Source organism: Thunnus thynnus, chromosome 7, assembly GCF_963924715.1.
Source record: "Thunnus thynnus chromosome 7, fThuThy2.1, whole genome shotgun sequence".
NCBI lineage: Eukaryota > Metazoa > Chordata > Actinopteri > Scombriformes > Scombridae > Thunnus > Thunnus thynnus.
This window is the reverse complement of record NC_089523.1, coordinates 7,893,227-7,920,505: the sequence shown is the minus strand read 5'-3', so window position 1 is coordinate 7,920,505 and position 27,279 is coordinate 7,893,227. Positions and strand designations below refer to the sequence as shown.

Here is a 27,279-nt window from a genome sequence, read left to right as displayed (position 1 = left end):
ACACACACACACGCACACATGCGCTGCTGACAGACAGTAGACATACAGCCTTCCTAAAAAGCACAGCCACCCCACCAGGCCCACCCTGGGTAAGCTATTGTCTGAATCTCTGGGTGATCCCTCAAGTCCCATCCAGCAGAAGCAGTCCACTTCAGCACATACTGAGTCTCAGCCTGGTGTTGCATCCACACTAAAACTTAAACACACACACACACACACACACACACACAAACACATTCACTGCCGGCAGCAGTTTCTGGTTACGGTGCAATTAACCACACCAATTAGCTTGTTCTCCGACTAAAAGAGAAACAGAGGGCTCCCCCTAGAGGTGAAATCACATCATTGGAAAATCTGATGAGAAATATGAGGGAATTATAAAAATTAGTCCACAATTACAAAAAAAATGTTGACGCCAACAAAGGATTTCATTTCAATGGTGGTTTCCAACTGGGTGAAATGAGGTAATTAAACTGGAAGGAAATGAAGTAGTCCACATGTTAATGGCTTTATGAGGGCTGAGGGCAGATTGTATGGGAGTGTTTTGTACTTTAGGTTTGTTAGCAAATGCTGCCGAGACTATGGCTGTTAGCGCTATGTGCATGTGTGTGTGCGTGTGTGTGTGTATGTGTGTATGGGTTCGTTCTTAGCCTGAAAAAACACTTGTGCCTAGTCTGTACACCTGGTCTAGACACCTGTCTCATCCACCATTGTCCATCTGTGCAGTTACTCACACAGAGATGCATAATATAGAGACACACATATTGGTGTTTTCTGGCCGAAGGAGCTTTGTGTGTGTGTGTGTGTGTGTGTGCGCGCGCACACACACAGTGAAGAACTAATATCAGGCGGCCTACTGTACTGTTCCTCCCCTCCCCCCACCACAGTCCTTCCATGGCTGAACTCAACAGATTAAACTATGCAATATCACCCTTACCAATTCATCCCGCTTCCTCCTCACCCTCCCTCCACCTCCCCCCATCCACACCACCCTCAATTCAATTTCTTCTCCACTCTCCTCTCTCTCTCTCTCTCTCTCTCTCTCACTCTCAGTGAAATGATTTGTCTTTTTTCTCTCTTCCCCCAATCTGTGTGTGTGTGTGCATGTGAACACATTTTCCTGTTCTTCTGAAGATTGCTAGGCTGCAGTGGCAGGGAGATATATATATACATATATATATTTATATAGAGAGAGAGAGTACTAAAATGGCAAACACAGTTCTACAATAAAAAGAGGGAAACACACACATTCACACACGTTGGAGTAAATGCAGTCCAACTCCTACAGTATGAGTGAATTAAGGGTAATTAAATGGGTATAGACACCTCTGTGTTTTAGTGTTTGTGTGTGTGTGTGTGTGTGTGTGTGTGTGTGTGTGTGTGTGTGTGTGTGTGTGTGTGTGTGTGTAGTGACTGAGTGCATGTCGGTCAGAAACACAAAGAGGCCACACACTCAGTTTGACAGTGACAGACAGAAGTGTGTGTTTGTGTGTGTGTGTGTGTGTGTGTGTGTGTGTGTGTGTGTGTGTGTGTAGCAGTGTCTGCGCAGGAGTGGACGTCTGCCACACTACCAGCTGGAAAACGTCAGTTTGCCGAAATCGCTGTCACAGCACTGTGTCTGCGCATGTGTGTGTATCTGCAACTGACTGTTTGCATATTTGAACATGACGAGAGATGTGACAGACAAGAAAGGAAGCGTGAGGAAGGTAGACAGAGGCAGAGCCATGCAACAGATTGTGTCATTCCTGTCAGCGCTTTGTGTTACCTGCTTTGTGCGATTTTAATGAAGTGCTGTGTGTGTGAGCATGTTCATCATTTCCTGTGTGTGTATCTCACGTTGTCCGCTGGGTGTGGTAATCCAGGAGTCACTTTAAAACTATGAATCATGGGCTTTTCCCTGTATGTATGTGTGAACATCTCCTGTTTGTGGGTTTGCATCTTTTTACACTACATATGCATGAACGTATTATGAACCTATTATGCATGCTGAGTATGAGTGTTTGTATTTGTGTGTGTGCATGCATATCTGGTCTGTGTGTGTGGGTGTATATAGCCCATAGCTAGCTGCAGTGTGTATTGAGGGCAGTACATCAGGGTAAGGCAATCTGCCTCTGAACAGCTCCTTCAGGTGAGATTTATCACCACTGCACTTGGCCTCTTATTATGGCGATGGATTCCCTACCTCTGTATCTGGGCGTGCACGTGTGAGTGCATGTGTGTGTGTGTTTTCTTAGCTGCCACCCCCCTCACCCCCCCCCCTCCAAGTCTGCATCCTTATTAAAGTGCTGCAGAGAAAAGCAGCCATTGGTTTGTGTTAACTCCACCCTCGACAACTCCTGATAAAGATCCACTGGACACGCACAGACACTGGGAATAATATAAATGGGGAATGACACGAGAGAAGAAATAATGCTGAGGAGGAGAGGAGAGGAGAGGAGAGGAGAGGAGAGGAGAGGAGAGGAGAGGAGAGATTTGAGTTGCTTCATTCTCTTGCCTCTCTCACCACACCTTTTCTTTTCCTTTGGACTACAAGTTAGAGCCCCCACAGAACTACAGATTCCAAATTTCCTGGATGGAAATCACGCAAGGTCCCAAAGCAGTGGAGCTGACTGACAGTCAGTTAGGTAGCACTAAAGAAATAGGTCATTGAGCTAAAAATACTTATCTATGTCTCTCTCTTTCTCTCTCTCTCTCTCGGTCTCTCTCTATACTGTCTTCTTAAAAAAAGTAAAACAGATAGAAAGTCTAAATAAGAGGATGATGAAAGGAATAACTCAGAAAAAGAAATACCCGTAAAAACATCAGACCTCAGGCTTTTTCCTATACGAATGAAAAAAAAAAATTAAGGGCAAGTAAGGAAATGAGAGAATGAGTGCAACTGTGTGCATTTCCCCGTGTGTGTGTGTGTGTGTTAGTGTATTTGTCTGTCCCCATCCACACGGGTGATACGGCACAAATGAGCGAGTGAGGGAATGAAAGGGAGAGATTGAAAGGGAGAGGAAGATCTAGAAATGGATGCTCAGGCTGTGGTTCAGCCATCACACGGGGCTGTTTGCACACAGAGCCGGTTATTACATGGAACTCATTTAGCTCGGCTCAGTCAGGCAGGGCAGAAATAATATTGTATAGGCCCTGCCACGACCACTGCCAATACCACAGCACACTATTATCTACATCTCCCCCCTCTAACCAGCACAAAAAAGTAATATCACTGGAATATACGCCACATCAACTGCCATTTTGAGGAATTCTGCCACCTGTGTCTTTGAAATGATCGCCGTCAAGTGAAAGTCCCACTTTTAACTGAATATAATTGAACTTACTGAATATCTAAGGCATTTGTTCCTGAAATATTTTCATTTTTAAGGATTTTATCGTCTTTTTTTATGAGCTGGAAACACTCAGAATAGATGCAACCATTTGGAAAAATGAGTTTCATATCTTCTCTGCAAACAATATGCCAACGGTGTGATGCACAAATGGAAAGATTATATAATTTAGTATGAACAGTAGACTATAAATGCTTTCTGTAGTCCAAATCTACAGTAAATCCCTCTAAAGGAACTCTTAGAAATTAGCTATCCAACTAGATTTAAAGGGATCTAAACAAAAATGCACAGATAATTTCCTTCAGTACTTTTTGCTGAATATTTAAGTAGTGACATGCCGCGATACCCAATGTAAAGAAGTGTGGAGGGAAACAGGGGGGAGGGAGGGAGGGAGAGGGAGGGTTGGGGGGTAGAGGGTGAGCGACTTGGAGGGCTCAGATGGTTTGAGGCCGAAAAGAAGGAAAATGGAAAACAGAGAGCAAGACAGAGAGGAAATGGCTGAACAAAAGGGAGATGGCAAAAGAGTGATGGATGGAGAAAGTGATGAAGGAGGGAGGGAACGTGGAAGAGGAGCGTCAGGGGTGATCGGAGGACAGGGAGGAAATAAGAGGGAGAGAGAGACGGAGAGAGAGATGGAGAGGGAAGCGGAGAAAGAGAGATTAAACAAGTCTCTAATCCAAAAGAGATAGACAGAGAGAGGGCTGGTAGGGAAGTGCCCAGAAGATTGGAGCTAGCTGCCCTCCTCCACTGATTTGTCTTCACACACAAATGAACCCTCCACTGTACTTGCACGCACACACACACACTTCAACTGGCTATCACACTGCATTGTACACTGCAAGTCCCACTCACACTTGGCTGGGCAATGGGCAGCAATTGTAAATGCTTCCCACAGAATTTACATCCACTGAATTCATTATAATTTACTGCTGAGATTCAACAAGGTTTAAGGACATTTAGGGATACACCAGGCATTGTCTCCGGCACACAGCCAGCCACCCTATTAGGACAAACACTGAACCAAATTCTGCTAGTTGTTTGGCCCATTTTACTGGATAGGCCTCTAATTTGTACGCTTCTAATAGCAAGTTTGTTTGTAGACATGCTAATTACCGGGGCTTGTTTAAAAGCCGATCGCAGTGTGGTAACTAGAACGTAGTTAAACCCATACTGCGTAACGATGGCATTTATACAGTTGGTAAGATATTAAAGGCAGTGTTGATTGCTGTGGCCCTGCATAATAAATACATTCAGCTTTATTTCAGCACATAGAGTCAGATGCTTTAGTGAAACACTGTGCCAGCGTCCCTGCAGGACTGAGTCTGGCTGATAACTTTGCTGCTTCGTTATATTTCCTCTTTTTTTCTGACTTTCCAAGCACAAAAAATGCAAATCTAAGGCCACCTACGTTTAAATGTTGACACTAGTTTGTCAGTTACTTGCCATGAGCCTCTTTTTAACCATTTACTTCATACTCTTGTTTTCCTCTCCCACTATCTTCACACCCTCTGCTCTCTCTGTCCTGGTACCACATTGGTATATTCCATGCAAATCAGTCAATTTAATCCCCTTGACGTGGTGTCACCAGGGGCCTCTGGGAGCAATCTGTCCACACTTTGGCTTTGCTTGGATGAACATCCCAAAGAGGAAAAGAGGAAGATGAGAAGTAAAGAGAGGAGAGGAACTCTACGGTCCAACATTGCAGCCTCCATCCAGCCCACCTGTCAATTCCTGTCCAATCATCACATAACATACCCAATTATCCCTCAGGGATCAATAAAGTATCTCTGATTATGATTCTGAACATCACTTGATATTGATTTATTGGAGTATATCTGAATCTTAGAATTATTAACTTTACACTTCATTTGACTAATACTGATGTTTGTTTACTGAATGTAAAAGTAAAATATATTTGAACAAAACAAAATAGAATAAAAATACCATCACAGTCAATCAGAGCTGCACGCATTTGCCCAATCAGTACCATTGCAATTCCTCTTTCCTGTGAAGTCCTCTTCAATGCAAGCACGTACAGGGCAGTCGTTCATGGAATTGCACGAAATGTCGCCTGTGTCTGCATCTCAGAGAGGCTGACAGACAGACAGGGAGACAGACAGACAGGCAGCCTATATCCCATATCCCTGCTCAGGTAGAACCTGTGCAGCATCCGATGTGCGCCCCTGCCTTGTACACAGGTCTATGACTTTTCTTTGTTTCAAACTGCCTAAGCTGGATCTTTTGTGTGCTCAAACACTCCTCGGTTGTATGTTTATATTGGAGCTATTGTGCTTTTTTCCCCGGCTAGATCTCTGTAAGTACCCGCTGACAGACGCACATCAGCCACCTTTTTGGCCGGGAGCCCAGGCGGGCAGCAGGCGTCTGCATTCCGCTGAAACCAGTCTCAGAAAAACAAAAAAAAAGACCCCCCAAAAAAAACCTGCACAAAGGAGAAACTTCACGGCAAATCGACCGCTTTAAAGACCACTTGGTGTAAATATCCGCTAAGATACAGGTTAAAGGCAAAACACCGGATTGCAATTTAGATTTTATTAAAGGCTTTATTACAGGCGCTGAAGATGAAAGCAAGCCTCGGAGTTGAAGCCGTAGGCTACACCAGTGTATTTACCTCAGCTTATATATATCCGAGAGGTCCGGCAGTAAAGGTAACGATGCAGCCTAAAACCCGAGCAGTGAGCTTAATTCTGCCTACCTGTTTTCCCCCCTCTCTGTCCAAAAATGTGCGCACAGGTAGGCTACTGTAAAGCCATCTAAGCTCCCTGCCTCCCGGCCAGCCTGCCACTCCAGCCTGGCTTTGACCGTGATCTTGGCTGGCTACACTGGCAAGGGACATACCGGGTCACCCAAATCTACCTCCAGCATTCCTCCATATCCCTGCACACACGCTGCTGTTGGCTCAGGGAAATGATAATATGAATTGCATCGGAGCGCACAATAATCCCCTCGTGCCAAAAAAAAAAAGAGAGAAACCCCCGTCAGTTTTAAATGTAACTTTTCTTAGGGCTGATTCGCATCCCCTGACATTATCTCTATCTCTACTGAATGCATTGCATGTATAGATGTGTTGGTAATCATGCTGAGAATTATCTGGGAATTTAAAGGTCTTAAATTGCACTGACAGCATGCACAAATAGAAAAAGCGCAATCGCTCGGAAATGTGTTGTACTTACGATTTGAGGGGGTTCTGTACCGCTGTGGCCATTTTGATATAGTATGATAGAATGCAACACTGCAGAGCCCGGTATTGTACATGTAATGTAGCAGCTATTTCAATTTCATTCATTCTCTGGGGCTGCGGCTGGAGCGACCAGCCAATGGGAGGCGGGAGCGCTCTGTGACAGCTTTGGGGAAGTGTAGTTTTTTACGCATGTCAACATGAAACATGCCGAGGAGGAGCGCACTACAAGTACCAGCGGGGATAGCGGTTTAAGTGTACCACAGTCCCGCCTCGGACCTGTAAGGGCAAAGCCAGCCCCCCCAGAACAGAATTTATATATATGTATATATATATATAAACGTCTATAGTTATGTCAAGGTTGGGTTGCAGGACTGTCTGTCAATCTGGATGCCAGTTTCTCTCATGCATTGTTGTCTTCTCTGGCTGATGATGGGTGAGGGTTGAATCTATACTTACCTGCACCAAAGTTGCATTGTTACATTTCATACTGAAAGCTGATGATGAATTCATTTTAAAGTGAAAATAATATTTTGAAGTTATGTTGTGTTTTTCTTTACATATCCATAGGCGTGTTTGCATTTACAGAGGGATAGCAGGTGAATGTGAGTATACATTTAGTGAGATATAGAGGCCAGATATCGCCTTACTTGTGTGCTTATTATAGGGAATAATTATTAGGCAGTATTTTCATAAAAGCATTGCTTAATGTCCCTACAGTCAAAGTCACAGCCTAAAGAAAAGTTGATAAGATAAACTATAGATAGATAGATAGATAGATAGATAGATAGATAGATAGATAGCCAACAATGAGGTAAAAAACAATGAGGTTAAAAAAGTTAAAAGAAACAAATGCAATTAAAGGCTAAATTATATACAATAACTAACTAGATAAACTAACTCATATAAAAAAAAATAATACACCAGAAAGAATACCATTGTCAGGTGGATTTTGTTACGGTTATTATATTAAATTATAGACTGTTACCCTTTAGTCGCAAGTTTATGCTGTCTATTTAAAGTCAAATTAAGAGACGTTGTGTCTACATGACCTTGCATTAGTGGTGGCATGTTGATAGACCCATGGTTAATCTTATATTATCTGTGCTAGGTAGCCCTGCACTGAGCAGCTTTAATTATTCATTAATCAGGGGCGATGGGTTGGGAGTAGGCCTATAATTGATTCTTTCAGACATTTGTCTCTCATGGTTGAGCCCGGAGAAAGGCTGGGACCCTCTCCAAACCCCTCACTCCTCCATCCTTTACTCCATCCCTCTTTTCTTCCTTCCTTTCCATCTGCTTTTTCTTCCTGAATCCTCCTTAAACATGCTATACCTCAGGTGGCTGCCTATTATTTTCTGCACAGGCGAATATATTATATTCGAGTTGTTTCACCTGTTTGTATGTCTAAAACCTCTTCCCAAGAAACCTGGACGTTCATTTTCAATCAGTGGGAAGGAAGGAAGGAAGGAAGGAAGGAAGGAAGGAAGGAAGGAAGGAAGGAAGGAAAGAAGGAAGGAAGGAAGGATGGAAGGACGAAAAGAAGGAAGAAAGGAAGGAGGGAAGGAAGGCAGGAAGAACAGCCGGCCAGATGGAGCAGAGCCAGGACAGTAGAGCTGAAATGCTGGAATTTCTCTCTCTCCATGTCATGTTAGCAGCAGTGGCGCCATTCTGAAGCCATTCAGTGACATGTGATATTTATAGATCTGTGCTAACAAATATTTAATGAACATTAGCAAGCAGCTCTTACATGGCAGCACTGCTCCAATAAAACACTCTCTGCCAGTTAAATGGAAACTTTGATTCTGGCTGTAGTGCTGTGATTATGAAGTGCTGTTTTAAAATATGCATAATTTTACTTTACTTTGTGGAACAAATATATTGACTTTTTGTTTAGTTTGCATAGGACTAATTAATCTCAATCTGGAACTTCTACTACAGAATACACAGAATATATGAATCTGTGAGAACATCATCTCGTCTAATTTTATTCTTTCTTTTTCCCATGTTGGAAGTTTGCTGAATGGCAGCTTCTAATGTTATGCTGCGTTTTAACCACAAGGTGGTGCTGATGCACCGCAGCCAAGACGCCGAACCAAACAAACGCGCACAAAATACGTCCTACGTCACTCTTCCGGCAGCGTCGGCAGTACACGCGCTGTTGTTGTGATTGACCGACAGGCAGGAGTCATGTCGAACTTTCGTTTTGCTCTCCGTCGTCACAAACACATGCATTAACTTAAACCACGATGTCCGAAATTCTGATGAAGGAAATGGAGAGCATATCGATCAGTTCAATGAAGCCAGAGGCGCATGCGGGCGGTGTGCGGAGCTTCCTGTTGGTGGACGAACAAGAAAACCTGCAGGTAAAGTTAGCTGACGTCAACTGAGCTAACGGTTGCTAATAATTAGCTGCTAAGCTAAGAAGAGGAAGACAAATTTCACAACAACAATTTCTTACGATTGCCATAAACTATCTTGTTGCCACTAACCCTAACATTTATAAATTACATTAGATAGCTATAAAACACCGAGCTAAAGTCACGGAGATATTTTTAACCCAACAAAATGAGCCTGAGTCAGCTTTCTTTTGTCTCTTTGCTAATATAACTAATAGCTTTATGTTACTTGTAACATCTATCACATCTGTCACATCGATATGTTTTTGCTAACGAGGCTCCCGATATCTCAAACAAATGAAAGGCATAAACTGCAGTTGCAAATGTTTCACATTGGGAAAGTCCCTGGCGAGTCATACTGCACAGCTGACCCTCTCATTGTGTTATTGTCACAACAGTACAAAGTGCAGTCCATAATGATTATTTTTAGACTTTTCCAACTAGTCTAGGTTGTGTGCACACTCATCTTAGTTGTTGCTAAATGAAAATAGTCTCAAATATAATAGAATATACATGTATCTGTATATAGGTAATCTAGAGCTTTATGTTTTCATCTGTTATGGTTCCCTGTGTTCAAATTCAATAAGCTTTTCCCTTGATTCAGTGAAGCCAGCAGGGGAGCCAAGTGAAGGGGAGCCAATGATATCATGTTAAGACAGGTCAGCAATTAATTCTCTGTTCATAAATGGTTCTCCGCTCGCTGTCCCCTCTTTCCCCCCCTCCAGGTCCGTGATGAGTCTGAGTTTGTGGACAGGCTCAGCTGTGGGGACGTGGCTGGTGTCAAAGTCATCTCCATCTTTGGGAACACTGGTGACGGCAAGTCCCACACCCTCAATCACATCCTGTTCAATGGCGAGACTGTGTTTTATACCTCCAAATCCCCCAGCTCATGTACGGTGGGTGTGTGGGCCGCCTATGACCCCAACCTCAGTCTGGTCGCCCTGGATACTGAGGGCCTGCTCGGGGCCGCAGCCAATCAGAACCAGAGAATGCGGCTGCTGCTGAAGGTAATTTTAGTTGGTTGGTTTTGTTTGCATGAACTGACAGTTGGATATGTTTACACAGAAAATGTTCATCACACAGTCTACAGTTCACTGCACTTCAGTTCAGTTGTCTGACTTGTAATTAGGGTGAGGGATAGCATGCTGATATATTGTTGCCATGTCTTGTGGGAGTTGTATCAGACACTTGGGAGGCTAGTTATTATTTACAGGCCCATTAAAGTTCTTTATAAATCTTTAGAAGAAGAAGTACTTTATTAATCCCCTTGGGTTCCTCTGTATTTGACCCATCATACTGTGTACACACACACTAGGAGCAGTGGGCAGCCACAGTGCAGCGCCTGGGGACCAGCTCCAGTTCTTTTTCCAGTGGTGTGCCAGGATCACTGACAGGAGTATTAACCCTAGCATACATGTCTTTGATGGTGGGAGGGAACCAGCAGAAACCCACACAAACACTGGGAGAACATGCAAACTCCACACAGAAAGGACAGTCAGGGTTCAAACCCAGGACCAACTTGCAGTGCTAATCACTGAGCCACCATGCTGCCACATTTAAATTTAATTGCACTTTAATGCACTACAGTGAGGAGCATACAGGTGTCAAAAGGTTTGCACACTTTTGGGATCGCTGGTTTTCACCACAGAAGGTGCACACTGGACACATAGCAAGTATGTCCGTGTAAATTTAGTTTATTGGTAAAATGTTGAAAGTGTGTGGTGAATGTTAGTAGTTTTCAGCTATTGTGTGCTTAACAAAGTATTAGATTGCTCCAAGTTACTTACTGCTGTCTTGTGCAATATTGTGTGTTCTTTATATTTACACTTTCAGCAAACCCTTGAACACTTTCATCTCTGTTTCGTTTCTTTATATGTCCTGTTTTCTTGATAATAGTCATAGATGCTACCTCTGTCCTATATTTCCCTACTCCCCTCTCCTCCAGGTATTGGCAGTGTCAGATATTGTAGTCTATCGTACACGAGCCGAACGCCTCCACAACGATATGTTCCAGTTCCTGAGCAGTGCCTCAGGGGCCTATCTGAAGCACTTCACCCCTGAGCTGAGGGCCCTGTCCACCCGCTGCGGTCTGGACGTGCCCCTCTCATGTCTTGGGCCTGCCGTCATCGTCTTCCAGGAGACAACACACACCCAGTTGCTGGGTCATGGTAGGGGAAGGAACTAACTTACTAACTAATTCTTTTTCTCAGTCATTCTTAATTTCTTACCGTCCCCTGTTTTGTGACTTTCCCATCTGTTGCAGACGCTAAGATGGCCGGCCAGGCTGACACGCAGCTCCAGAAGCGTTTTCACGATCTGGGCTTGGGGACTGAGGCCTTCAGCTCAGTGCAGTATGTAGGCACTCAGACCATCACACCTCCCACTGACTACAACAGTCTGCTGGAGGCTGTCAAGCAACAAGTGAGGAACACTCACACACGCTCCCCCCGCCAGCCTGGGATAGTGTTTCATGCTCTGGAAGTAAGTGGTGGACTGTTACCTTTGGTGTAAGATAGACATCAAGTACAAGTATTACTTACTGTGACAGAGAACTGAAGAGTGTTGCTCTTTGTTTGAGTTAGTCTTGTTGGTAGTTGGTATCTTGTTTTGTGTCCACTTTTCTTATCGACCATCCTTCTTTTCCTTCCGCTTTATGTTACGTCAGGCCCTAAGTGAGCGTTTCTGTGGGGAACTGTCAGATGACAAGATGACTCTGTACTCCTTCTTTCCCGATGAGTACTTTACCTGCTCTGCTGTTTGCCTCAGCTGCAAGTAAGTCTCTACAAACAAGTTGTTTTCACATGAAAACAGCGTTTTAAAAATTACATGGCTTAGTGGAGATGTGGTACAGTAGTGTGAGGGATTAGCGGTTTAACACCACCGAACACAATTTTATGCAAATCTTAGAGTTCTCCGATGCTTTATGAGAAGTCACTCACTGCCCTGCTCCCCAAGAATTTTAAGTGTTCATTCAGCCTTCAAGACATTAAGACAGTTCAGGCAGCCTGGACCTTTGGCCTAAAAGCATTTTCCAATTTGACCTTAGTGACATCTAACCTTGTTGCCCCAGCTTTTATTTTCCTCATGGTCAAACTACAGCAGGTTGAAGGATCTGTGCATTGATCCTTTGCATCCTCTCAGCAAATTGCAGATACAGTTTTCATAAATTTAACAGCATTTCTTCCAATATTTAGAAATTTCACTATGGTGACCTGTTGGTAGTTTTATTCAGGATATTTATCCTCCCTTTCACCTTCATTTTCCACTCTGGAATCTGTCTAGAAATAAACATTTCCACGCTAAATAGCAGATATTTTTAAAATGCAATAAAGGGTACATATGTTAATTTTCATGAAGGAAATCCTTTTTTATTTGAAGCCTGATGGAAAGAAAAACAGACACAAACACAAAAATCGTCCAGTCGTCACAGAATTGGAATTTATTCTTTTGAAGCAGAAATCTATTGTTGTTCTTCTGGATGTTAACTTTTCTGCCCAGCGGGACACATAAAACTTGATGTCTTTTCCATGTTTTTGGAAGGAGAAATGGCGTTCCCCTGCTCCTTGTATTTGTTCTTTATGGAAAGCTGAGAGGAGACTGAGTGTGAGAAATCATAACACTGCTTCTGAAAGGATTCAGTCCTGGACTGGTTGACTGTAAACATAGTTCAGAGACTTTCACAAGAACCTGCCCGCATCACTGACCCTGGAGTCTGCCATGTTGGTCTGAACCAGTTGGTTTTCTGTTTGTCCTTCAGTATTCGCTGTAAAAATGGAATGAACCATCTGAGAGACCGGGTCCCCCACATGGCAGATGGACTGTGCCAGTATGCACACCAGTTCAACAACAAGGTCCTCATCTGTAAGGTGAGAACAGCTCCTGACACCAATATCATCATCCAAACTCATTGTTACAGGCTGTGTATTGGTCTGTTTACACTCTGTATGTACTTTTTAAAATATATTTTCTATATTCCTTTCTGTGTGTTGTGTCTTCAGAGGTGCTATGAAGGAGGCAGAGAGATGATTGTTGTGCCCAAGACTTCAGCTTCCTCTGATAACCCATGGTTTGGACTCGCAAAATACGCCTGGTCAGGGTAGGTATACACATACACACAAACACACACACACACACCTTTTCATTCCCATTCATCCAGTCATTTCATGTTGACAGTGTGTTGCCCTCTGCCCCTCTCCTCTGTCTCAGCTATGTGTTGGAGTGTGCCAGCTGTGGTGTAATCTACCGCAGCAGACAGTACTGGATGGGAAACCAGGACCCAGAGAGCGGTGTGGTGCGATCTGAGGTCAAGCACGTCTGGGAGGGGGTGGGTACTCCAAGCTTTTCTCTGTTGCTCCACTTTTTTTTAAACATTCACTTACACACTTAAAATACGTGTATCTCCCATTAATCCTTAGAGATACACTCTAGATTTGATTTGATCATTTTTATTTTGCTTTATCTTAATGTTCATGTATTCTATCTTTTTTTCACTATTGTGGGCTTTTCTACAAATGTAAGCAAACAAGTCACGGCCCAAAACTGTAACGCATCCTTAGGTGTCAGACTGTCCAACAAAATGACTCAATACTGAAATTACTGTTAAGGCAGCAGATGGTTTAGATTATGAAGAAATAACTGTTCCCCAAGGCCAGACCAGAACATTTTAAAAGTTGAGATAATATAAAATATGAAACCTCACACATCCCCCTCTCTCTTCTTTCAGTCCGACACCTTCCTGACCAACCACCAGAACGCCGCCCAGAGGGTCCTGGATGGGATGAACTACGTGATCCAGTCAGTGTCAGAGTACAGCACCGGCCCCACCAAAGCTGTAGCTGCCTGGCTCACTGACCAGGTGGCACCACCGTACTGGAGACCCAACACAGACATCACTGTGAGTATGAAGAACTGAAGCTGAGACATACAACAAACTCAGCATAACGATGAAGACAACAAGGCTTCCCTGGATAAAATTACATCTTAACACACAGATGTTTGACATTGCTGAACAAATTATTCACTCAGTATTATGTATCTGTCCTTCAATCATCGTATCCTCCTCTTCTCCCCTGTGGTCCTCAGGCCTGTCATGGTTGTCAGAAGGTGTTTGAGGAGGCGGAGAGGAAGCATCACTGCCGTTCATGCGGTGAAGGCTTCTGCCATCCCTGCTCCAGCCACAGGATGCCAGTGCCAGAGAGGGGCTGGGGCAGCGGCCCTGTCAGGGTGTGTAAGGCCTGCTACCAACAGGGAGGGCCACCCGATACCAACAGCCAGGGTGAGACATATACACCCACTTAGTGAAGCTTGACCTCTCAATTTGTAGTTTTTGATTCTACAACTTTTTCCTTTTGTAAAATGTGTTAAAGTCATCAACAGTAAGAAATCATAGTCACATTTCTACATATGCTAAATGCAGACTGTACAGTGGGAAAAGAGACGGTTATTTCTTGTGTTTAAATGCTGATTGTATCTGTGATAGCTGCTGGCATCTGCTTTTGCAGAGACATGTATCTTCCTCTCACACATATACACACCTTTGTTCTTCAGTGTGTAAGGTGGAGCCTCGTGGTCTAATAGCTCGCAGGGTGACGGAGGTGGCTCAGTCTACGCTGGACATGGTCACCACAGCTGTGGACTACCCTCTCTGTGAGTGCAGCTGTATTATACATGCAGCAGCTGGTTGCCGTTATCTCTGGCTCAAATAGCATTTGAACAGACAGATGTTGTTTTTGAGGATAAATCTAATGTATGCACAAAACTGTGATTCACCAGCACAATCATGGGTGGAAATAGTTTTAAACAAAATTCTTATTTTTTGTCTGTTAGATGAACTGAATTGAAAGTTAACTCATGCAGATTTTCAGTCTGCAACATTGTTAAGGGGAGGAAACAACAACCAACCACTCAGCTTTTCACATGGCCTTCCTGTTGCGTAGGAACACGCCATGGCAGTCATGTTGCAAAAAACCCACAATTTTTGTGGATAAAAATAAATAGTGGTCTCTAAATTCTGGCAAATGAGGTGGACATGCTGCACCATGTGTCCACTTTGAGTTGATGGCTCACCTGCCAGGAATAAATAGCATAAATAAACATCTAATGACTTAGATGCTATCTATCCGTCTGAGATATTTATGTATGGATGTATGGAGATTTACTCCATAAAAATTAATGAAGCTTGTGAGCCTGTGAAGTGATTCACACCAGCCAATCTGTGTATAATATTATGCAGTCTAATAGCATGTTCAGTTCAGGATATAGATATTTATTTTCTAATGAAAAACATCTTAGATGAGATATTGACAGTTACATCCACTCCCCTCAGGTTTTGTGAAGGATGTGGCTCGACCAGACTACTGGGTGCCAGACCAGGACATCACTCAGTGCCACCAGTGCTCCAAAACCTTCACTCCGGTGATGTCCAAGCACCACTGCAGGGCCTGCGGACAGGGTGTTTGCGGTCCCTGCTCTACACACGTCAAGCCTGTACCCTCCCGAGGCTGGGATCACCCAGTCAGAGTGTGCAACAGCTGCCACGCCCGCACGGATAGTCTGTAACCATTCCTACCAGGAGAACTTCTCAAAGTGCACTCAGTCTTCCTTAGATGATTCACAAAAACACTGTGAATCCTGGCAGCCAGTGTTGGCTGTATAGCCCTAAATGGCTGAACTGGAATCAGCCTTTATGAAACGACAAACTACTCAGATGCTTAAAATGGTCACCGTCTGGTCTCCAGACCTTGTGTTTTGTCAGTGCTAAAACTAGGATCTGCTTTCCATCTCATCTGACTTACTTGACCAACTAATTCTGCATCAGTTATGAGGCAAAACTCATCACAGATCAGCGATCATCTACACTACAGCCCCACTTGATCAGTCAAACCTGCACTAATGGAAAGCTGGACATGTGTTTTTTAACTGACAGGAAAAAAGAAGATGCCCCCTCCATTGTCATGACAACAGGAGTTTGAACTCTTCTGCACTGAAGTGTCCATAACCCTGCATCTGACTGATATTTGGGCTAAAATGACACAAAAACCAGGAAAAGGATCTACTGGGAATAGTTGGAGATTTTAAACTACTAGGATATGAGTTTTTAAACTTCTGTTTCAAAAAGTATCAAGACATTACAAACACCTGCATTGACTCTTATTTGATTCTGTTTTAAAGCCTTCAGAAGAGTGGAGATCATTTGAGGTGTTCGCTTTTTTTATCTTCCTCACAGTCACAATCTTCATTTGAAGCATCTCTGACCTGCAGATCCTGGAAAGGAGGAGTATGAAAATTGTGGAGGAAATTTAGGAGCAAAACATAAAGCAGTTCAGACTTTTGGGGCAAATGTAAGTTTGCAGGTGCCCACTTTACTCGGGGCAGAAAGTGTGGTCCCATGTTCTGAAGCCCCTAAGGTTTGTTTAAGGGATTCTCCCACATGTGCAAGGAATTAATGAGAATATTTGTGCCTAATTATCAAGAAATGTAATTTACAGCCTCGCTTTTATTACTCTTACAGTTGTATCGTGAAGTGGTATAGGAAAATAAAATCTTTAGCATAACACATAGACATTCCAATGTATGGAAATACCTGTGTACTGATTATAATTTACCTGTCTGAGGTTATTACTGTATAACAAGTGGCTAAGCTTGAGTCACTGATGCTTCAGAAAGCTCTTGTCACATGATAACATATGATACCTGCACTAGACTGGATAATTGGTTTATTTTGATATTTGAAAGAAACTCCTGTTGAATCACTTGCCGTATAAAATACAAATTGTAAACACATTAATGCGAAATTAACACTTTCTGTCACAGGAAGTTTCTATGCATAACATACTGGATGCATTAATGTGGTTTTGCTTTCTGCCTGTGAAATCTAGCAACTGACAATCTTAATTTCTTTTCTTTCTTAAATCAGGCTGGTCCAAATAAAGACAATTTTCTGTCAATTACTGCATTTCTTTCTCCCCCTCTTTCTCTCTCTTCTCTCCTTAATATGCCTTATTTACTCTGGTATTAAACATTGCTGCAAAACACAAAGACAATAGTGATAATGAAACACAAAATCATATGATGATGAACACAGTAATCCAAAGCAGGTGCTGATGGGTGAGCATGCAATCTTATAGATATGTTGTATTTTTTACTCATCAGGACAAATAGGTGCTTTTCTAGTGTAATTAATACATTTTTTATATTATTTAAATTCTGTGATCTATTGTGAGCATAAGAGCACAAATGCCTCTTCTGCTGTATACAGTATACACAGTATATTAAACTCACCAATGACATCAGAGTCTCCATATTCATAATTTGGTAATACTGTAATAAGTGTGTGTTTTAATCCTGTTTTGCCAGTATTCATCATAAAACTGTTTGTGCATTTCTTGAGGTTTTGTCACATTGAATTGTAATCGTGAGTTTAGCTACTGTTTGTGAACCAGCTGTTGGAGGAGGTCTTGTTTCTGCATAAAGGTTTCATATTGGTAATGCGCCTGGATCATTTCAAAGCCTCTACTAACTGATTGCAGTAGCAGTAAACATATTCCTTTCACTGTCAAATAATCAGATAGATTGAATTACAGAATCCAAATGTTTTATTTAAATCCTGCATGGTGGAGTAGAATTAGATTCTACTGGCATGAAGCTTTACAGTTTGTTTCTTTCCAGTCAAACACTTAAGAGACTCTTGCAGTGTCAAACTGAGGTAGTTGTCACCAGTGGTGTTGGGTTTTTTCCATCAACAAACATACGATAGATTTTTTTTCTTTTTCTCTTTGCAGCCAAGGATTATAGGGTTTAGGGGGTGGGAGGGTACAGGCTGCCTTTGTTTGTCGAGTTGTTTTGGTAATATAAAGACCCTTAACAGAGATGTTAATACATCTTGACTGAGTTTTTGATTCACATGGAGTTTATAATCTTTTCATGACAATTCCTTTTGTATTGTGTGTCCAGTACCCTTACCAAACTAAGGGTGGGGGGAGTCAGAAGAAAACCCAATCATATGATAGCTACACATCATTACTTCCATCATGTCTGCATTTACTGATAAAGATATATGAGATAGGCCTCCAGCTGACTTACCCAGAGAATCACAGATCATGCTGCTATTTATGATATACAGTCTAGACTTTGACACAGTCTGGTTTCTGTTGATTTGGTGACCGGCATGCAAAGATGTGTCTCCAGATCATTTTTCCTCTCCTGTCAACCTCCAGTTCAAGGTTATCTGAAGTTCACGGTCCCTGATGTCCAGTGCACTAATGGCTCGCTGGCTAATATCCATGAAGCAGAGCTCATTTCCTTCACAAACCAATTATGCAAGCTCAAATTGATTTTAGCTTTCACGGCTGTGCGTTACGTAATTCACAGATACATTATACATTAGTATAGAGGCATCAGAAGGAGGGAGGCCTATTATTATACTATACTATCTAAATGATAATGTTAAATGATAATATTATACTATTTAAATGATATAAACCTTTATGATATAGCACATATCACATTAAATAATGTCAGTGAAGAGCACAAGATGAGGCAACACTGTCAGCTTCCTTTTATTTATGTCACTCACAACAAATGATTAGGAGTAGAGAGATGCTGAAAGCCGTTTGTTTCCAGTTGTAGGTACAGTAATATCACAGCTACAGAGTGAGAAGATATAAATAATAGTCGTAGGTGTTCTTGAATAGGATATTGTAATATGTTAATAATATTTAATTAGATTTCATTTTGAGGCTGCTGCATGATTTATATTCCATTGTAACAGCCACTGTATGAGCACACCACTTTCCCCCAAACCTTCAAGGCTTTCATAATGACAATTACATTACAGTGTCATGTTGCATCAAGTAATTTCCCTTCATGCTAACTGAAAGATTGGTAATAGTCCAATATGTCAGTCTCTGAGCAGCAGTTTATTTTCTTTTACAGCATTGCAATTGATGGACTGGCAGCGCTGTAGAGGTTATTAATTTGAATAGATCCATCAGTGGTTTATGTATATACTGTACACCTGAAGTTAATTATTATAAATACTGCAGGGTTTGAGTCATGTTGATGTTGGCCAGTTGACAAGATTAGTATTGACTATGAAATACAGTGGTTGCCAATATTATTGAAGTTTAGACATTGCAATTGTAATTACAACATTTATAACATTGTTTTTTATCTAATGTACTCAGCCATTAGATGTCTAATGTCCATCATTATGTTACAGTGTTTGTCATATAATATTATATCTTAAGTCATATTCTCAGATGTGTATAAAGGAACTGGTACTACTGCAAGCCTTCAGATATGTGCATTTTAACAAGGAGCTTACAAAAACCCTGGAGTGTTGACTTGAGCAGATTTAGTGGGATCCACAGTTACAGTCGTAGAATAAAATTGGTCGTTGGGTCATTGTGGTGATGTCTGGTATCTACACAGGGGGGCGCTAGATGAACAGAAATATTGTAGCTGCACCACAGTGAATTTTACATGAGACCACCTACTGTTAAATGTCCTAGGTGAGTCCCTGCAGGGTTTTTACTACGAAGCCTCTCTATTTGCAAGTCAGAAATTTGCATCTGCTCTGCCAGTGAGTTATTCATATTTAAAAGAAGCTAAAACCCATTTTTATAAGCAGAACTAGATGGTTCAACAAACCTTGTTGTGCTACAACAAGGTTTGTCTGTAATCCACAACGGTTTAGAGCATGAATCACATGTGAAGCCAGGAGAGATGATTGTGACTCTGTCATAGATACATATATACATTTGTATATGATAACGAGTATGTACATGTGACAGTGATGATGTCATAATCATACTGCATCATCACCATCATAAACACAGAAGAGGTTTATATGATTACATAAGATTTGAACAGTAGTAATATTACAGTGCAATCAGAGTCATACTGTTTATTGCATGATGATAGAAATGCCATTTAAATGAAAGACATAAATATTTGAGGATTTACTCATATTATTGACAGTCTGTCATTCTTATGATGCCCAACAGTAAATAAATAAGTGATTAAGCTTGTGAGTAAGAACTCCAATGACTCCATTTTCAAGACCTGTCATCTCCGTCTCCTTCAGGCTCGTTAGATATAACGTAGCGTTCGGGAAAGCCCACTCATACTAAATAGAGGGTTTACATCACTGCTTGGATGATGTGAGGAAAGCAAACAATGGGTGAGTAAGAGCAGACTGGCTCTGGTCTTCTCTGGCACCCAGCGCTGAAGAGTGACAGCTGCTGGCAGGGGGGTGGTAGAAGCTGACACAGTGTATGTGTATACGTGTGTGTGAGTGACTGTGGAGAGGCTGCAGTCTTATGGATCAAACATCACTTCTGAGTATAAATGGATATTCTACCCCAGATCTTAACCAAACATAACCTTTGTTGAAACCCAAACAATCTGTCATCTCATTCTAAATATAACCATTTTCTCTTTAAACCTGAACTTAAACCTCAAACCTGAACTACACACTTGAATCTCTGCCTAAACCCAACCTTCAGAGCACTTCTTCATCATTCTGCATAAGCTTTACAATGCAACAAAGGCCAGTAAATGGTGCCAGAATTTTGCTGGCCAGAAATGCCAGAAACAGTTGCTGTACTGGGCTGTACTGTGTGTACAGTTTATGTGCGTATGTGCGTGCGTGCGGTCCAGGTATTCCTCATGTTGTGGGGACATAAATCTGTTTACACACTGAAGAAGAGTAAGTTTATGGTTATATTAAGATTAAGGTTAGGATAAGTCTCTAGGAAATGAATGTAAGTCGATGTAATGTCCTCTGAAGTGATGGAAACATGACTGTGTGTGTGTGTGTGTGTGTGTGTGTGTGTGTGTGTGTGTGTGTGTGTACCCTTGCCTTGGCATTTGAGGTTGCCTCAGACCCTGAGGGCCAAAGTCAGTATTTCTTGACATGTGCATATTTCTGCACACACTTACACATATATACACGCACACAGAGCATGCAAACCCTGCGTGGAATCTTGTCATGGCCTGTTTGCTCAGTACACAAGTATTAATATGGATCACTGCATCACTCCTCTCAAGCGTTATCCTTAACATTTACATTGCAGTTGTGTCATGCTGTTGGCACCAGCTGCGCACTAAACAATAAACAAGCTGCTGCACTAATCAATATCAAACACATGCAATTAATCAATGTAATTACTTCCACCTATAGCTTTAAGGACTGCAAGGTCACTTTGCCAACACTATATCCACTGCAATTAGCAGCATTAGACTGGTGTATGTGACACAAAGAGAGAGAGTGCTGGAGTACAACAAGTCTTGAAAGGATTTCTGATGTTCCACCTAAAATGCAGGAAATATGAGCGAATTTCAGCATAAAAGCTTATATATACAATGCAGTGTGTGTGTGTGTGCTTGTGTGTATGTGTGCTTGTACCTTTGTGTGATGAAGTAGCGATAAGAAGGATAAATGAGTCTGTGTGTGTGTGTGTGTAGCATGGATGCATTATCCAGTGCTGATCTGACAATCTAGGCATGGCCCATTAGCCAAACACCATTACTGTGTCTACGCTTATATTGCTATCAGATGTTGCCATCACACAGGCAGACGCATACACACACTCATCACATCTTTCCTTTCCATCTCTATATAATTACATAGATATACGTATATATATATATATATATATATAGCAGCAACAACCTTCATTTTGCAGACATCCACTAAAACCAGTGAAGAGAGAGAGAGAGCATAATTGGAAGTGAAACAACATGGCCCACAGTAATGTTTTCCAACCACACACTTAAAGATCTCTGCCTGTCTGCTAGTATTAGTTGCGACGAGTATTAAGGGGCAACTAGGATTAGTTTCAGCAAAAATCAAACTCACCCTCTTGCATCTTTAGCTTAATCTGTTCTGAATCATCAGAACACATAAAATTTGAGCCCAAGACACACAAGCAGAGATCAGTGGATACCCCTCGGCCCCCAACACACACACACACACACACACACTCACATTTGTCTGACCTACCTTGAGAATCCATTAGGATGATACTGTATTTTCAGCTACTATCACTATTCTTCTGGGACTGTAATTTATACATATAGGAGGCATTTTTGCCAACTATGGCACTTTTCAGATGTTATAAATTAGTCTTGCTGTGTAGCCATAGCAACCAATCATCTCCATCTCCTATGTAGGCTGTCGTGACCAACTTTACTACACAGTACGATGCACAGCAGTGCCCAGGTAGTTGGGGGGGCAATGTGGTTGAATTTAACAAGGTGTGTCTGTTAGATTTGATGCTTTCAAAAAGATGGGAGTAAAATAGTTTATCATATTATTGTAAGTATAACTAAATATAACTAACTCATACATTTATTAGTTATATTTAAGTGATATATTTTTTACAAACACAACAGTTACAAAGTCTTATTGTCTTTTGATTAACTTTGACATAAGTAGCAAAGGCAATGTTCAAACAATGATGCATCCAGCATCACTAGAAAGTAAATGTGTGTCCACTGCAGTTTTAAAGCACTTAAAGAGCTCTGCTGATATTCCCTCTTTGACTCCTCGGCAACACACACTCACTGACTCTGTCGTCAGATTAGAGGACAATGGCCGGGTGAGAGTTACTGCTACCACAGCTCAAGAGCTCAGTATGTGTGTGTGCACTCGCTCCGTTTCTCACGGCCCTTAAGAAGAAAAGAGGCCTTGTCTGGTTCCATTAGTGACCTGAGCTGCAGCAGCAGCACTGCTCAGCCCGGCTGACTGGAGGACAGCACTGGTTAGACAGCAGTTACATCCAGGAGCAGGGGGGTGGAGGAGATTAGAAGAAAGAAAAGAGACAAAGTACAGACAAAAGGAGAAGAAGAAGGTGGCATCCAAGTCAATAAGGTTATGAGGTGTCAACTGTTTCAATCTTTCACCACAGTCATCTCTTTGTTTCTGTCTTCAGATGAAAGTATGGTATGTGGCCATGATGTAGCTGACACTAAAGAACAATAATAACAAAAGAAAGGTTCAACATTTTGGGAAAAAACACAAAAAACAAGTAAGTGGTATCAATTTCCTCATCTAACTCTTGGCAAGAAAGCAAGCGAATTTCATGAACTTTTCCAATAACTGATCAGCTTTTAATGGCTTCCACTGGGTTTTAAAGAAATTCAGGAAACTTTTTATTACTCAAGTATAGTTACATTTTACAACTTTTTGCAATGTTTTAGAGGTTTGCCCAAGAATAGAACAAAGATGGAAAGTAAGGATAGTCAGATTGATAAGGAGAGACAGTAGTTGGGTGCTCGGAGATAGAAATTTTAAAAAAAAAAACATGAAGGTGAGAGAAAAACTGAAATAATGAAAAGGTCATAAAAGAGGAATATGGATAGAAAGAAAAGGATGGAAAGGACAAAAGAGAAATAAAAAGGCAAGAAGCCACCAACCACAAGACATGAGCAGTTGTAATATTATATTACTTTATTTATCTTTTGTACAATGTAATTACAATACAAATATGTAGGTTTAAATACAAAAATTCTGTAAATAAAGATTAAAAATAAACTGGTTTGCTTTGTTACCATCACTAAACTATGGTTTTACAATCAAGTTTATGAGGTCATTAAGTTTGCTTTAACGCAGAACACAATTAACCTACATTTATAATTTGGAGGGCGTGCAAACAAGAGTCAAGGGCTAAAATATATTTTCAATTAATATAAAATAATAGCATCAATTTCATGAGTCTTGTTCTTTAACGAGAGGAGGGTAGAGAGAGCAATTTGGATTTGTTTGGTGGGGAAGAAATATTGATTTGTCAGAAAACAAAGACAGACAAAGACCCTGGGAGGGACCCTGGAAGCCTGTGGCACATAAATTTAGGTTCTTTGAAAAGGCAGCCTATCAGAAGGGATCGCTGCCACAGGAAGAGACCCAGTAAGCTAATTGAACTGTGGGGATTTAATGAGCAGGAAACCTAATCACTGGCAGTCCGTATCCATACAATTGAATTCCCAAGGAACATAACGGTCCTGTTGGGCAGGAGCATCTCTGGTCCACTTTATATAACACACAGCACCTGTTTGCTACAGCTCACATGGAAAAGCTCTTCCATAAAGAACATTTCTTCTTCAATAGATCCAAACTTTTATGACTCATGCCACAAACTGCAAGTCAAAACACAGACAGCTTTCATGACATTGTTTGAGTTGCAGATACTTATATAGGGAGTTGCACATACAGTACTTATAAAATCTTGTTTATGAGATTGCAATTATGTAGTAAGCCACATTTTTAAAAAATATAATCAAAAGCATTGTTTGCGATGCAGGTTTAAAGAGTTGAGGAACATGATGCTGTAATGGAAGTGGCTCAGCCTTGACTCTTGGGTAGGCAAAAAGAAAAAAAAAACGTGAATGAATGTGTCTTTGTTCTGAATGTTTTTCACACACTCTGTCTCTCACTCTCATCTCTTTTTCATCACATCTTGTCTCTTTTTCCTGTCTTCAGACTTCCTCCTTCTCATTCCTTAAAGGTGTAGCTCCATTCTCTCCTTCAGTCTTCCACATACAGCTTATCCTTCCTCTTTGCTTTCTGCTAGCTATCTATTCTGCTGCCATTACATTTTCTCTATGTTAATCTGTCAATCCAATCTTGTTCACTCTGCTGTAATTCTGCATCAGAGATCCTTTATTTCTTCCATTTGCCACGCCTCGGTTTATGTCTGCTCATGTTCCTCTTCTCTTTATGAATGCAGAACCACTGCAACAGTAGTGAACACACAATCACACTGTATATGATGAGACTATACCTTATATTTGAACACTTTAAAAGATTTATGAATGTTGGAATGTGGTGCATCATTTTTTTCCAACCAGTTGCACAGTGTTATAGTGTTTTATAATTCCACTGAGTTGTAAAAGTTCTGTGGGTTTTCCTGGAGAAGATGAGGTCCAAAGGACTGCTGTGTTGTGTTGTATTGTCCAGAGTGTCTGTTTGCTGGATATCCTGAAGTGATTTCTCATGTCCCAGTGCCCTTAAAGGTAGGCTTTAGCAACAGAAATGGGCTACAGAGCCAAAGTGAAGCTATACTGACTCGTCTGGCAGCAGTGAAGCGTATATACGTGAGGGCTGACGGGTGGAAGAAACATGCCACTATATACACTTATTCTCTTGTACGTGTCGGGCAACATGCTGCTGTGCTGTCAGCCCTGGTTATTTGGTTCCTGTTACATGACTCAGTTTCCCACCAAGCTTTCTCCCTTTACTGCTGCCCAATCACCTTGGTTACCTGTCTGTTACTGTTGTTTCCCTCCTCTTTACAGATCAACAAAAATAAATATAGGGGATAAAAACAACACGCTCCTGAAACACTGCTTTAAATTTTTGATTTTTAAGTATATATAACTTGTTAAAATAAAAAATAAAGTACAATAAATAAAATCATTTTGGCCATAAATCTCTACTATTGGTCAGTAAGTCCTTTTGGGTTGGTAGGGTCAGGTCTCACGTAATTGGCTAGTCCTTTCACGTATCCAAACTTCTGCTGTGCTTGGCTAAGATCAGCATCAATCTGTTCATCAGTCAACTAATCGCTTCTCTGCCTCTCTGCATGTCTTGTGATGTAGCAAGACTGTCTGCTAAGTTCTCCACCAAAATCTCCACCAGAAACAAAACTGCCAAAAACATCTCATGGGATTGGAATGCATCTGAGTGGAGTCTGCTTTTAAAGAAAGAAACCACAGAACTGTGTCCCCCCATAACGTCCTCAGGGTGGCACATACAGTACATCCACGGACTTGCAGCAGGTAAAGTAAAGCCAGAGTGGAGAAGTGAAAGCAGGGGAGAGGTGGAAAGAAGGTGAAGTAGCAGGATTGAGTTCATCAAGTCTAGTGAGCTAGAGACCTGATCCTCCAATGGCAGCCCAGCAATCTGCCAACTACTCACTAGCTCTCAAGGGAGTGAAAAGAAAGCAATTAAGATCATTATAGTATTGACTCCTATGAGAGCTTTTAGCAGGTTGCTAGGCTGCCACAGAGCGGATGCTAGGCTAACTTTCAGGACCTGCATCCCGTTCTAAGCACAGATGCTGGAATCAGTATCTGGCTTTCCCAGGCATTAACTCCAGGGCTAGCACTACAGCTTTGGGAGACCGACTCTGGCTTAGAGCTCAATCTCAAAAGTCTTTTGCAGATTGTTGGAAAATGGGTTGGCTGCTGCGGCTGGCACCTTATTCCCTGGCTGCTGAGGCGCTGGTTTGGTCTCCAGTGCCGCCCACTTGGCCTCAAAACGATCATCATCTTGGGAATCGTTGGCCATCGGTGCTGTTAGCTGGCTGCCCTCTGGTGGCCAGCTACTACTGCTGCCACCATTCCCGCCACTGTTGGAGGTCCCGTTCTGAAGGGCCATCGTGGCGCTGCTGAGTGATGGGAGGCCATTAATGGCTGTTGATAGTGGTGGGGTGGAAGAGAATGGCGGCGTGGAAAACCCTCCGGTGTGCCCAACTGCACCAGCAGCTGCTGTGTAAGAATGGTGCTGACCGGCTGTTCCAAGTGGTCCCACTTTGGGTCCTCCGACAGCGGAGCCAATGGCAACTCCAGCTCCAGACGAGCCAGTGGCGGTGCAAAAGACGTTGGCCACCATTTGTGATGGTGTGATTCCTACCACAGGCACACTGGCGTTGGGGTAGGTCATACTGCTAGCCAGGCCTGGCATGTAGGTCTGCATGGGCACAAAAGCCGGTTGGACAGGCGGGCTGGCGAACATCCCCACAGGAGCCGGAGTAGAATCAAAGGCCAGGGGGAAGGGTTGCATGGAGCTTGGGAGGGAGCCTGGGGGCCCAGGGAGGGAGGGCTGGATCATGGAGGCCCCTGACATGCTTGGACCTGACATGGTGGGGATGGACATGGAAGGTAGAGACATCGGGGGGCCTGACACTGGAGGGCCTGGTATTAGAGGGACTGATGATATCGACATGGGTGGGAGGGGCATTGGGGCCTGACCTGAGAGAGCAGAGGGGCCTGTGATGAGGGGTTTGGACATGGTGCCAAGCGGCATGGAGATGGTGGACACTGGGGCAGCTGATAAGGCTGCCTGACTGGACACTTGGTGACTCGACACAGAGGGTGGTCCAGGGATGGTGGGGATGGTGGGGCCTGGAGGAGGGGATTGTTGAGCCTTGACAGCCTTGGAGACCTCCTCCAGCCATCTCTCTGCCTCAGAGGGTGTGCGCTTGTGTCCGCTCTGCATATGCATCTGCATCTGGATCTGCATTGCCACTGAGACTGGAGGAGGAGAGTGGAGCGGAGGATCCGGCTGCACCCAGGAAGAGGTGGCTAGAGGGATAAAGTGAAAGATTAGGAACAAGTTTGCACTGTTGAA

General features: G+C 42.4%; 3 protein-coding genes across 12 annotated transcripts in view; 1 reads left to right on the top strand and 2 right to left on the bottom strand.

Annotated features, from left to right (window-relative positions):
- dpf1 (double PHD fingers 1) overlaps positions 1–7,110 on the bottom strand; it is a 50,428-nt gene extending 43,318 nt beyond the window's left edge. The window contains exon 1 of the mRNA XM_067594096.1: positions 6,521–7,110. Coding sequence (XP_067450197.1) covers positions 6,521–6,633 — 113 coding nt within the window. The 5' untranslated portion in view covers positions 6,634–7,110. The remainder of the gene's footprint in view (positions 1–6,520) is intronic.
- A 1,549-nt stretch (positions 7,111–8,659) lies between these two features.
- On the top strand, positions 8,660–16,870 carry si:ch211-11n16.2 (zinc finger FYVE domain-containing protein 1). The gene is made up of 12 exons (XM_067594094.1): positions 8,660–8,891; positions 9,650–9,931; positions 10,870–11,092; positions 11,188–11,405; positions 11,590–11,696; positions 12,682–12,790; positions 12,923–13,020; positions 13,131–13,248; positions 13,648–13,818; positions 14,007–14,199; positions 14,472–14,570; positions 15,250–16,870. The coding sequence occupies exons 1-12, from the start codon at positions 8,775–8,777 to the stop codon at positions 15,480–15,482; spliced, it is 1,968 nt and encodes a 655-aa protein (XP_067450195.1). The 5' UTR covers positions 8,660–8,774; the 3' UTR covers positions 15,483–16,870.
- Positions 16,871–23,356: 6,486 nt separating this feature from the next.
- Positions 23,357–27,279, bottom strand: part of numbl (NUMB like endocytic adaptor protein) — a 58,843-nt gene continuing 54,920 nt past the window's right edge. For all 10 annotated transcript variants that reach the window (XM_067594088.1, XM_067594087.1, XM_067594086.1 and 7 more), the window contains one exon: positions 23,357–27,233. In XM_067594088.1, the coding sequence (XP_067450189.1) occupies positions 26,062–27,233 (1,172 nt within the window). In that variant the 3' untranslated portion in view covers positions 23,357–26,061. The remainder of the gene's footprint in view (positions 27,234–27,279) is intronic.